This window comes from Penicillium manginii (genome assembly GCF_028828005.1).
Source record: "Penicillium manginii strain IBT 31320 chromosome Unknown utg000002l:1.0-5564898.0:1.0-5567710.0, whole genome shotgun sequence".
Lineage (NCBI taxonomy): Eukaryota > Fungi > Ascomycota > Eurotiomycetes > Eurotiales > Aspergillaceae > Penicillium > Penicillium manginii.
The window spans coordinates 21,002-34,133 of NW_026643103.1; the positions used below are offsets into that span (position 1 = coordinate 21,002).

At 42.2% G+C, this 13,132-nt stretch overlaps 2 protein-coding genes across 2 annotated transcripts; one reads left to right on the plus strand and one right to left on the minus strand.

Annotated features, from left to right (window-relative positions):
• Positions 1–6,076: 6,076 nt before the first annotated feature.
• On the plus strand, positions 6,077–8,119 carry N7533_001288 (ankyrin repeat domain-containing protein; the record flags this gene model as incomplete). Its single annotated transcript, XM_057097938.1, has 1 exon — positions 6,077–8,119. One exon carries the CDS (start codon positions 6,077–6,079, stop codon positions 8,117–8,119), a length of 2,043 nt encoding a protein of 680 aa, XP_056963074.1.
• A 3,784-nt stretch (positions 8,120–11,903) lies between these two features.
• On the minus strand, positions 11,904–12,602 carry N7533_001289 (uncharacterized protein; the record flags this gene model as incomplete). The annotated part of the gene is made up of 2 exons (XM_057097939.1): positions 11,904–12,005; positions 12,090–12,602. 2 exons carry the CDS (start codon positions 12,600–12,602, stop codon positions 11,904–11,906), a joined length of 615 nt encoding a protein of 204 aa, XP_056963075.1.
• Positions 12,603–13,132: the final 530 nt, after the last annotated feature.

Consider the following 13,132-nt stretch of genomic DNA (forward strand, 5'->3'; position numbering starts at 1 on the left):
TATCCCAACGTCAGAACAGATAGCGGATGGCTTCACGAAGCCCCTTGTATGAGATAGATTTGAATGGTTTCGGGAAGGCCTTAGCATTGAATAATAGCCCGGTCAGATATAAACCTTCAAGAACCTGAAAACAAAGAAACGGGCATACAGGCACCCTTTCCTTTCTTTTCACTATTGGTTTTAGAAGGTTTTAATGGGGCTTTGGAACCATGATGAAAGATCGCCGATATCCTTCTGACGAAGGTGTTTCGCGAGTGGGAGTGTTGGAATATCCAGTCGCTAAGATAATAATGAGGCTCGGATCACGTGTATATATTTACCTACCTCTCACTTCACTTGTATCTTAGATATGTAATACAATACATAATCAACTCCCCTAAATAACATGAACACTGAAGCATCACTTAATAAACCAACAGGGCAGGGGGAACCCGCCCACCGCCCGCCCATGGGCGGGCTCGGGCTGAGCCTATTTAGGGTGGCCCAGGGCTATGTCAAGGTCTACGTAGGGCTGTTCATAATTACTAAAAAGGTTAGTAACTAATACCTTTAAGGTTAGATTACCAGAGAATATGAAGAGACTATATCTAGTTTTCTTGCCCGATAAGCTTCAAAAAGCTTCTAATTCAACGCTATTAACCGGTCAAATCCCAGATACCTCTTACATGACAGAGATCCTTGGTGAAATAGAAGAAGATGTGGATAAAATACTAGACTTACAGATCTATTATCGTAAGCTATAATACAAAGCATGCTGGATAGGTACAGTTGACGATAATTGGTACACTGCAAAATCTTTCAAAAACGTGCTATTGAAACTCATGGACTAACGTGTTTCACCACCGAACCGCCACCACCACCGAGCCGCCACCACCTCAAAAAAATCGCGTCGCGTGTAGCACCCCCATCTTTAAACCACCACTATGCCACCAATTCGTACCGGACGAACGCGCAAACTCATTGAGCAAGAAGGCAGGATCGAACTTGCTATACAGGCGCTAAGAAACAAGAAAATAGCTTCTATTACTGAAGCTGCGCGTGTTTATGAGGTACCTCGTACAACATTACGCGACCGCGTCAAGGGGATCGGTTATCGTAACACCACTCGCGCAAATTGCTCAAAATTGGATAAAATCGAAGAGGATTCGCTTGAGCGATGGATATTGGATCTAGATATGCGTGGCAAGGCCCCTACCTTAGCTATGGCAAAAGAGATGGCCAATATTCTACTTGCTCAGCGCTCTGTCAATACCCCTCCCTTACCACTCGGCAAAAACTGGATATCTCGGTTTGTTGCACGCCGTGAGAAGCTAAAAACCCGGTTTTCACGTCGTTACGCCGCTCAGCGTGCATTATGTGAAGATCCGGAGCTTATTCGCGAGTGGTTCGATCAGTATCGCAACATCATTGCTGAATATGGCATCCTTGACAACGACATCTATAACTTTGATGAAACTGGCTTCGCAATGGGGATCACTAGTACTTCAAAAGTGATCACTAGTCGGGAGTGGCAGGGAAAAAGAAAAGTCGTGCAGCCTGGTAACCGGGAGTGGGTTACTGCAATTGAGTGTATCCATTTGGATGGTGTTCTACCTCCAACGATCATTTTTAAAGCTAAGGTTTTTATATCTGCTTGGTGCAGTATTGTCCCAGACAACTGGCGCTTCGAGGTCAGTAATAATGGATGGACTACTGATCAAATTGGTATTTCATGGCTCGAAAATTCTTTCATCCCATACGTTAAGAAGCGTCAACATGGTGCCTGGTCTCTCCTAGTCATGGATGGCCATGGGAGTCATCTTACCCCTCAATTTGATACTCTATGCATGGAAAACAATATTGTGCCAATCTGCATGCCATCTCATTCATCGCATCTATTACAACCTCTTGATGTAGGTTGTTTTGGTGTATTGAAGCACTTCTATGGTCAGGCTGTGCAAGATCTTGCCCGCATAGGCTCTACAGATATTAAAAAGCTCGATTTCCTTCATCTGTACCCTACAACACGTGCAGCAACATACACAACCTCTACAATTGCTAGCAGTTTTATGGCATCAGGTATCATTCCATATGCGCCTGAGGTAGTACTTTCAAAACTTGAGGTTCATCCCCCGTCACCTACACTACCACCATCACGTGGTAGTGCTAGTAGTCATGAATTTATACCTCATACACCATCAAAAGCTATCAATTTCCGACGCCAGGCAGCATCAATCAAGCGATTACTAGAATATCGAGATATTTCACCCAATAGCGATATATATCAGCAATTGGAGCAGACTACCAAAGGTGCACAATTACTTGCTAATCAGCTTGTAATGCTGACGACTACATATGAGCGTGTAATGGCAGAGAATGGACGAAAGCAGCGAAAAAAGGCCTTACCTAATAAGCAATTGGTATACGAAGGTGGAATGACTGCCGAAGAGATGCAATTACGTCTACAAATTGAGCATGAGCACCAAATGGCAATACCCCCGGTGCCACGGCGTGCTCCGGCAGCTACAGAGACGACGATTAGGAGGCCTGTACAGCGCTGTACTAATTGCAGAGAGCCAGGGCACAAGCGGAATAGGTGCCCGGTTGTGAATAGTGCTTAGTTTTTGCAATATATTATATGGTGGTTGTGTAATATTCAATATATATCGTTGTAATGTAGGTGGGGTGGCGGCTCGGTGGTGGTGGCGGTTCGGTGGTGAAACACGTTACTATGCTCGATATCCTGGAAAGCCAGGCCTCTCGATACACTTAACGGACTGGGTGGTCGTAGCAGTGAATGATATATGTTTAGAGGATTATATAGATGACAATAAACGTTCAATCGATTTAACGAGGCTGAATCGCGTTTTGTGCGGGGGTAATATAATACTCTACAACCAGGCCCTACTTCCCCTTTTGGCTTAGCTCCATTTTCAGCTCTATAGCTTATCCATAAGCCTCACTTTCCGTAGTTTCTCTCTTCTTCACACTCAGTATCCCGTATTCAATGCACTTGAATCTCTTTAACCAGGCCTCCATTACAGTGGAGATCAGATTGGATAGTTGGTATAAAGACTGATTCTTAAAGAGATCAAGAATCATAGCTATCCTTGTATATTCTAATAATACTAGGGCTAGGGCAGACCTGTATAAGCGGGTGTATTGAAGTAGATTTATCCGCCAGACGACCGTGAATTGTACTCAGGGGAATTTAGGAATCCCGTAACAATCTATCCTCCCCTTTCAGAGACAGTCGACCCGACTATCAAACTAGTTATAATATGGTCAAGCTTATATGTAATAATATAGACAAAGGAAGTCTCTTGGAGTAGGTGCTGGGGGGTGTTGTTTGCGATATTAAATAAAGATAGTGTCTTTTTTTGATCTTAATAATTTTACGATGTATAGAGGTTGTTTTGCTATCAATATCTTTACTTTCCCTACTTTTCCTAAGTTACCTTAGTATCTTTTATTATTCTTTCCCTATCTTCCTTTAATATCTCTAGACTGAATACCTCTATAGCTAATAATAGCGATAGGAGTAATAGTGGTTTATATAACGGGCCAGGGCCCGGCTGATATTACGTGATGGTACGTAACCTTTTTCCTACCAGAATTCTAGTTACCCACAGCATTAAATTGGAGGCCTGAAGGGCTATGGCTCCTATTTTTGAACACCCCCTAATATCCTTATAGTAAAAGATCTACGGGTTGTGTATCTTGTATCCTATCTCTAAATATCTTAGCTTGTATAAAGAATTATAAAAGTGATACTAGTACTCACCTTTTCTTTTGAGTCGATTCACACCCTATATAATAGTCTGCCTTGGAGCCCTTGTATAATATATTGTATATAGTTGTTAGAAGGTATTGTAGGAAATAAATTATTATAGTACTTAATAAATTTAAGGATACTGATATAGCTTAGTAGAGTTGCTATAATAGTAATAAGGAGTAACGAAATCACCAGCACAAAAAAGAATTATTTCCAAATACAGATATATCTTAAGAATCGTATTTCTCCTATATAGTCAAATTGAAATATAGATTATCTTACTCAATATGTAGATTGATAGGAGGGTATAACTTATAATTTTTGAGAATAGTCTATAATAATAGTCTATAAGCTAGTAACAATATATTAAGCGGTAAATTACTTAATCTAGAATACTTTAGGTATTTTATACTTTATAAGAATGAATGGTTATACTAGAGCTTTCCTTTACTGAACGGTAATATATATTAGACTAATACTTTTCCCGTGCTACTTACTATTATACCATCTTTCTATAGTATTAGTTTATAATCTACTATAAGCCAAAATAAGGGTTTATTTCAATAATAACGAAAAATTCCAGACTAACTACATTTAATATACAGACTATAGAGGGTAAAAAGATATAATACAGAAAAGAATATCATATAATAAAACATTACTACCGGTATATGTATACCCTAAAATAACTTATATAACGTTATCACCAATCCTTTTTGTGAACCCAGATAATCTACACCTAGGCACACGTACTAGGTAATTTAGGCTGGATATAGCTGAGAAACATATAGAAATAAGACGAAAAAATAACGACAGTCACTTAAAGTGCATTGGTGAATGCGATTTAGGCCACCTCCTGTCCTTCAGCAATCCCCTAAGTTGTCTAGACAATCAGTACACGGATTTGACCAAATGGTTCACGTATCTTCGGGTCGCCTGGCTCTCATATTTTTTACAGAACCACAGATTGTATACCTTATTTATTAGCCTGTGCCACTAACTACGCGTCGCAGTCATTTTACCGGCCTCTGTAGATCTAGATCGGTGCTTTCCTCTTCCTTTTCCTTTTCATCCTCCGCATGAAACACAATATTGTATTTTTCTTTGGTCTGTCCGTTCCATTCCTCACACTCCCTACGTCCTTACTACGTGGGTTTTCTTGTTTCCTTGTTCTCTTGCCTGTCTCCTCTGAGTCTGACCTCGCCACTGCTTCGGCGCCGACTCGGATAGCTCTTGTAACCTACTGTGCAAAATTTCCGTCGTCCCAGAATTTGACTAATTTTATAGGGACTGCTGTAATTGAAATGATAAGACTAAAAGGGACCCACCACCAAGGATATAGTAAAAGGCCGATCGTTGGTACTCGCGGTGTCTCAAATGGACCTTTACTTTACAGCTAAATTTGTATTAATTATGCAATCACGATATTTTTGGTAGTTTGCCCTGTTTACACCAATATGGGTACCCATGGGTAACCGTGGGTCGTGCCGAAGTCTGGCCGTATCTTTTGAAGTTGGACTTTTGGTGAGCGACGGTCGGGAGGTGTTCCTTGGGGTTTTTTGACCATTCTATCCAAGGACAAGGAATTTCTTATTGTCACCCCCACTCACACTTTGATAGGGGTGGAATCGAATAGGGATTTTTCCTATTCGTATTCGAAAAGATCTTTATATGGTCTTATTCGAATCCGAAACTATTTGTTGAGTATCACGGTGGCTGAACCGTATGGCAGGGATTGGGAACTGATATATATGAGGTATCCCGCCTCTGTAACAGACATAATTAACCAAAATCAACATATCTATTTCAACAATTACTATTATTTTCGAACATTAGACTATTCGATATTCGATTCCACCCCTAAACTCCTTCATCCGCATCCGGTTTTTCCATTGTAGATGTTCGGGTTTTATCAATCTTTTTTTTTTCGCGATACTGAGAAGCTATTTGGTTTCACGTCAGTAGGTTTTGGCGATGACGTCATCTAGAATTATAATTCAGGCTCAAGGACAATCTGTGTCGGAAAGCACAGTCTATTTTGGAAGCGGTCTGGATAGCGTGTACTTACAAATATGTTTAAATTACCAAAAATATGCATTATAACTACGTGAAATAAGATCTACCATTGCTCTTCAAATCAATTGGATAAAAGGACATTCAGAGAAAAAAAAATCAAGATTTTACAGCCGATTTTAGGTTAATTTTGGCACACACTGACTTCCGCACGTGATGGGTCTAAATCTCGTATTCTCCTAAGATAGGATAGGGCCACTTGGAGTCAACTTGTCCTTACTTTCGCACTCACTGAAAACGACACTCAATATGAACCGCTGGTGGGGACTCCCGCTTCCCCCGGAGATTGTTTTAGAACTATTTGAGTATTTGAAACCCTCAGATGTCGTGGCTCTCGCGCAAGCCGCGGAGGGGTTCGCCCAGCTCGCTGTCTCAGCGTATTCGTCTGGTCTCCGCGAACATGGACGAACGATATTGTTCTCTGCAGTTACATGTGGGCATATAAGCATTGTCCAGCATTATCTGGAGGGAGGGGCCGATCCCTGCGCCGCTGATGACCAAGGAAACACGCCATTGCACCTTGCCGCTGGTTTCGGTCACTCCAACGTAGCGTCGTTACTCATTGAGGTTGGAGCCGATATCAATGCACTCCATAATAATGGACTAAGTCCAATGGACTATGCCATTATAATGGGACGTGAACGCGTTGTGGAGGTTCTTTTGAATAAAGGAGCCACCATTACGGATGTTAGGATCGGCCAGGTTCAAAGAACGACTCTACATGCCACTGCTATCAAGGGTTATAGCTATATTGCAGAGATGTTACTAAGCCATGGAGCTCCTATTGATGTCAAGGATAGCCATGGTCATACGCCTCTTCATTTAGCTGTTTCGGAAGGGAATCTTGAGATAGTTCGGGCGCTGCTTCTTGCTGGAGCAACCGTCGGCATTCAAGATAACATAGGCGACTCATCACTGCATCTCGCCGCCAGCAACGGATACACTGTTATCGTACAGGAACTTCTGAATAAAGGAGCAGACCCTTCTATGAAAGGTCACGAAAATGCTACGCCATTGCACCAAGCATCGTTACTGGGTTTTGTTGACGTTGTCCAGCTTCTCCTAGAATCCGGGGCAAACATGTCCGCTCAGCGTTTAGATGGGGAAACTCCTCTTCTTCAAGCCTGTGGTGCTGGTCATGTTGCAATCGTGCGGCTGCTACTAGCTGCCGGAAGCTGTCCTTCAATTCCAGATGAGGATGGGTCCACACCACTACACTTCGCTGTCCTTTCAGAGAAAGCAGTAATCGCCGATATGCTAATCGAGGCTGGAGCACATGTTGACAGCATGAACGATAAGAAACATACCCCCTTACACTGGGCAGCAAAAGACCATGAAGAGATGGTTCCTACTTTGCTGAAGCATAAGGCCGACCTAAATGCTCTCAGTCATACAGGGTGGACTCCGCTACATTGGGCAGCTAATGAGGGCCATGTTGGTATAGCGACAGCTTTATTGGAAAGCGGCGCCCTCGACCAAACTCAAAATCAACAAGGGCAATTAGCGCTGCACTTGGCTGCTCAAAAAGGCCATAAAGATGCTGTTGAATTGCTTATCCAATGGGGCAGCAATCCACATCTCACCGACAATAAATTTCAAACACCTCTGCATTATGCAGCTGAGGAAGGATATGAAGATATGGTAAAAATACTGCTGAGCAACAAAGTCAGATCAGATGTCAGAGATCTTGATGGTCGGACTCCGTTATACTATGCGGTAATTGATGGGAATTTGAGGATCACAAGGTTGCTTCTTGACCTCGCTCCCACCCTTGATAAGACCGTCCAGGAAGCCTTTCTAGAGGCCGCGGAAGCTGGGCACGAATTGGTGATTCAACTTCTCATCGAACATGGTATTGACCTGTCTTTCAAAGATTCAGAGGGATATACCGCATTGCATCGAGCCGTTCTGGGGAGCCAAATTGAAATCCTGGAACTTCTTATCAATACAGATGTTGATTGGTCTGCCCGAGACAACCAGGGGAAAACGGCATTGCATCTTGCTGCCCGGGAGGGCGAGGATGCGATCGCCAAGGTTCTTTTGGGAATCAGTGAGATAAGGAATCTTCAGGATTATGATGGCTGGACGGCTTTGCATTGGGCAGTTGAGAACGAACAAGACAACACCGTCCAGACTCTATTGGACGCTGGTGTCGATCCCAATATTAAGTCATTCAACGAATTCACGCCACTTGATTTAGCAGAATCTGGGGCTTTAGAAACAATGGAGCAGTTGTTACGAGAGGCATTAGCAGCGAGAGATAGACTCACCGTCGGCGACACGCTCCCATGAGAATATCAGTGCATTCTATCAAGTCGAGAACCGGAGAATTACTGCTAGGAGCGCCATGACTAAAAACTGGAGATCAAAATAATTCGTTAAGATCACCACATATTCACAACTTATTCTTGCCTAACAACCGCATATTCTCATTTAAAACTTCTCATTGCCTTTGCGGAGAAAGGAGGAACCATGCAGTCCCATGACGACGTTCCAGGCAATATTCGGGAAGACTTATATATGGAAGAGCAACAACTTATATATGGAAGAGCAACACAGACTGGAGAATCAATAATCCAAGAATAACAAGATAACTGGTACCTCGGGAAGCTGTTCTCCTATAAATTTCAACTTTAATGGGGTACAGCCGCCCCCTCAACTAGAAGCGCCTAATTTGATTACAAGGCTAGCAATGCTTCTGTCACCAAATCGTCTATCCAGTGAGGACTTCAATATTCCTGGACTTCGAGATGAGGCTGTTAGAGAGTACACCGCTTGGCATAAAATAAATGTCGGTGATGATAATTTGAAAGCCCAATTTCGAGAAGCCCGCGATATTGCTCTGGCAAATAGTCTAGATCTTTAAATTATATATAAGGACTAAGACCTGTTGTTTTTTATCGATAAAGGGATCGTGGTAGGTATTGCCCACTAGTTCGTAAGAGATATTATTAAATAGTTTCAGAGTGTTAAGAATATTTTATTGTTTGAGGAGAGTGCGCAGCCAGCTTTCTGAGGGTGTGTAGTGGCACTAGTGTTGACGTTATATTAGTTATTGAACTGTTCATTTTACACTATATAGTATAACTATCCCTCTTATGAATTTCTGAAGTAAAGTATTAGGCGTGAGGTATAATGTAAGATAGAATAATTAAGGTATTAAGTAGATTTAGTAAGCTTATAATATAACTTTAACACTATGCTTTTTTAAATCTAAGGACTAATTATCTTTAATATCCACACTAGTATGTCTGAAATAGCCTAAGGCGCTTTGCTTTCGTGATCCAACAACTTCGATATACTATTTGAGGAAAGTCTGAAACCCTTATTCTGAGTCTTCTTCATACCACACCCAGTTCTGTCTAATAAATACTTTTAATTCTAAGAAGAACTCCTCGATCGGATTTAAGTCAGGAAAGTAAGGTAGTAAATATACTAGCTTTACTCCTGTATCAGTGCATATCTCTTTTATACGATTAAACTGATAGAAAGATACATTATCTATAATTAGGACGGATTTTAGCTCGGGCTACCTTCCACAATACCTCAGTAGCTAGTTACTAAAGTCCTCAAATAGTGTAGTATTAGTAGAGCCCTAAAACACCCAAGATAGCACGATTCTATCCTGGGAGTATACGGGCAGTATCTGGTAACACTAATCACTCTGGAAGTTGGCCACCTATATTAGTGCTATACCTAATAGAGACTAGCCTATCTGTCTGAACCCAATTTACTTATTGTATCCAGACTTATCCATATAAACAAAGTAATACAACTGGAAATCAGACAGATCATATAGGTAGAAATCTCTTTGGTCAGCGTTCTACGTCTTTGCTCTCTATTAAGCCACCTTCTTTGACTAACTAACTAAAGCGAGAGCCTACTTAAGACTTGAATTTGTCACCTGGACACGGAACTTATCCTAAAGAAAGATTGCCATCTCATCTACATACAGCCCAGGTTTTTCGGTCAGATAATCACACAAAGCCTCTAGTATCGGAGGTTTTACGCTTTATCGTCAACCGACATAAGTTGGGGGTGCTCTGATATTTCCGAACCAGCGAAGGTTGTTGCTGATGTTAATGACTGAACGCTTGCTACATTCAGTAGCTTTGGCTATTTGTGAGGTAGTTAGTGATTTGCTCAATATTATATCCTGAATTATCTCAAGCTTTGAGAGGGGGAGTCTAGGCGCTATATCGTCCAAAGACAGCGTAAGGATTGGGATGTTAGGGGAGGTAGGATTTGGCGGAAGAAATGGGCAGGCGACCACCGAATATAAAGAAGAACCGATCCATTTGCTCAACCCTGCTCACCCCTCTGCTTAGGGAGCAGGTGGAAAATTTTTGGGCGGAATGTCTGGGGGATTCCATCTATTAGGAAATACACGTGACTTGATGACCTCCCCGTTACTGGGAGCTTGGTGGCCATTTTAAAACTGCGGACTCCAAAAAAATAGTGGTGCGAGGACTGGACCATCATGTAATAGGCCGACCGTAGCATAAAATTGGCTGCAAGTGCTTATACTTGATTTTTATAGCTGTCAGCACTAGGTATCAAAATTTTAATTCAATACGTGCTTTCAGCTAGAGGAAGCTTGCTGGCTATCCGTGCTGTGCTTGATCTGGGTTACTGGCTCGGGTTGATCCGCTTCCAAGGAAGGTGCTGATCCTACCTCACAGGGCCTGCCAATCTTAGTTTGGTCCCCTGTCTTGGCGCCGTAAGGTCACCTGATCGTTAAGGTCACAACACGCCCCCTTCTTGAGCTGGGGCGAAGCCTATGGCGCTTCGAATCGACTAAACACCGTAAATCGACTTGATGATGGTATCGACATCATTCTGTGACAATAACCATAGGCTTCAGGTCAGAGAAAACCGTGGCTCGATCAACACGGAGTTCCATCTCCCGCCGGGTAAGTCAGGAACCGGACATAATTGAAAGGTGGATTTATTAATGACCACTTCCCACCCCAGAGCGACCAGAAACCCCGCCTAGTCCTCTATCGACTATCCCATTCCCGTGCGATGCAGACTTTGTCAGTCGTAAAATTCTACTTCATCAGATTCACGAAAAAAGTTCAGTGCCGGGGTTAAGAATAGCACTGGTTGGCCTCGGCGGTGTTGGGTGAGTGTTAAAGCGACAATAACGTGGATTTTTGCTCATGTCCAGAAGAAAATTATAGCTTACCCTCGAATATTCTTACTGGGTCCGATTAGAATCACTGGAAGCATGGGTTTTCTGGGTCCATGCAAGTAACAAAGCTAGGTTCAAGCAAAGTTTCTGGGATATCGTAGATCAGGTTAAAATCCCCGGTTGCCAGGATCCTAAACCTAGGAAGTCAATATATATAAACTAGTCGAGAACTGGCTCTGTGGTGAGAAGAAAGGAAAATAGGTTTTTATCCTTGATAATGCTGATGACGACAAGTTCCTCTGTTCTATTCTGGCTAATAGAAAGGGCACTCTAGCAAGAGAGCTACCAAATATCTTAATAAAGCCACTGCTAGAGTATATTCCTAGAAGCCGAAGCAGATCTATCATAATCACAAGTCGAAGCAGAGAGGTCACGTTAAAGATAGTCTATTACCAAAATCTTATAAAAATTAAACTAATAGAAAGGTCTAAAGTAATAGAGCTGCTTCAAAAACATCTTAGTCAACCCAGAGAGAATCAAGAGAGTCATCTGTTTGTGGAAGTACTTGAGTCTATGTGACGAACCTGGCCGCTGTTGCCTGAGTCACCTGATAGATACGTCACGTGCCCAGACACCAGTTCATGTACGATAGTTGCGATGATAGCTTTCTCTCTTCTTTTCTTCTCTAGTTTTATTACCTTTCGTCAAAATACTACAATATTTCAATATTTGAGTCCTCACAAGCTCCACATTGGACGCTGGACATATCGAGTCTGAATAATTACAGCGAGTCCATGCAATCTACGGCGACGGAGAACTACCAAACTACAGAGCAAGGATATTATATGGTTGGCCCTCTTCAATGATTATAACTCATTACCCAATATTGAGTTGGATGCTAGAATCAAATGTTAAATCAAAACAAATTGTCGTAAAAATACATCATTCCAAATAATCCAGGTCTCGATGTGGCGTATGGTGAGCCACCCACCGATGGGAACAGTAGTTGGGAGTCCAGTGACCTCCATGGCCCAGGTCTTTCATCTGAAAAAAAAAAAAACAGGAGACAAAATATGAGAAACTGATCACAATTGGATCTTGATATAACGTAGCAATTATTCATCATACCTTTTCACTTATAATATCCCATTTTAGATCTACCCAATGTGAATAAGCCTGAAATAAGGCAGACACATCATCGTCAATACTCAAACGTAGGCGTTTTTGCAGTCGCACATATCTCATCTGCAGAGCTGGAGCACGGTATCTTCTTCCAAACACATTTTCGAATGTAGCGCTGATCTCTCTCCATGTTTTACTTCTCTCATCTCTTAAAGTAAGAAGAAGCTCCTCTTCAAAACTCAATTGGGTGTCGCGTTTGCTTGTTTTATTCTCGGATGTGGAAGGGCTGGAAGAGGGCGAGAGTTCCATGGACTGAGGAAGACAAGTTGGAATATTATCCATGCAGGGAAAGGCAACTGGGTCGAGAGAAAAGGACTCGGAGTTTTCGCTGAGTGTGGGTGTATCTCCTGGCCATAGGTGAGTATTCGAAAGATCCTTGAGTGCCCATTGCTGGAGGATATTTTCGCATGGCACGGAGAGATTACTAAGAATGTCCGGTGCCTGATTGCCATGAGACATGGTTATAGAAAGGGGTATGGAACAAGGTTGAGATCTTGATACAGACAATCCGGCGAAGTAGAGTGATTAGACACTCATATAGAAATTTCTTCCCTTGAAATTAAACCATAGCTTAAGGTATCAAGCATCCCGGGCCCTTTAGTTTCAGCCCACATTATAGTACCACAAGCAGGATTGAATATGTTATTCTCTTTCGCTGTTGGTCCTACTCAATTGGTAGTTGCAGCGCCACATCCATCATTAGTCTGTAAACTATTCTGAGACCGGTCCTCTCAATCCTGGTCACATTTTTGTATTGTTATGACGCTCAGAGAAAGCTCTAATGCCTTCTCATATCCCCTGATTTAGTGAATTGGATCGGATCAATGGTAAAGCTATCCATGAAGAATGAACCAACGTCAATCCACTGCCTTTTGATTGAACTTCTGAGCATAGTGATCCTGATATTCAGAAAGTGATTCCAGAACCCGGAGGAATGAAACAGTCTATTTCGCATTCGTATTTCATTAATCTGGCTTGGCTCCTCACAG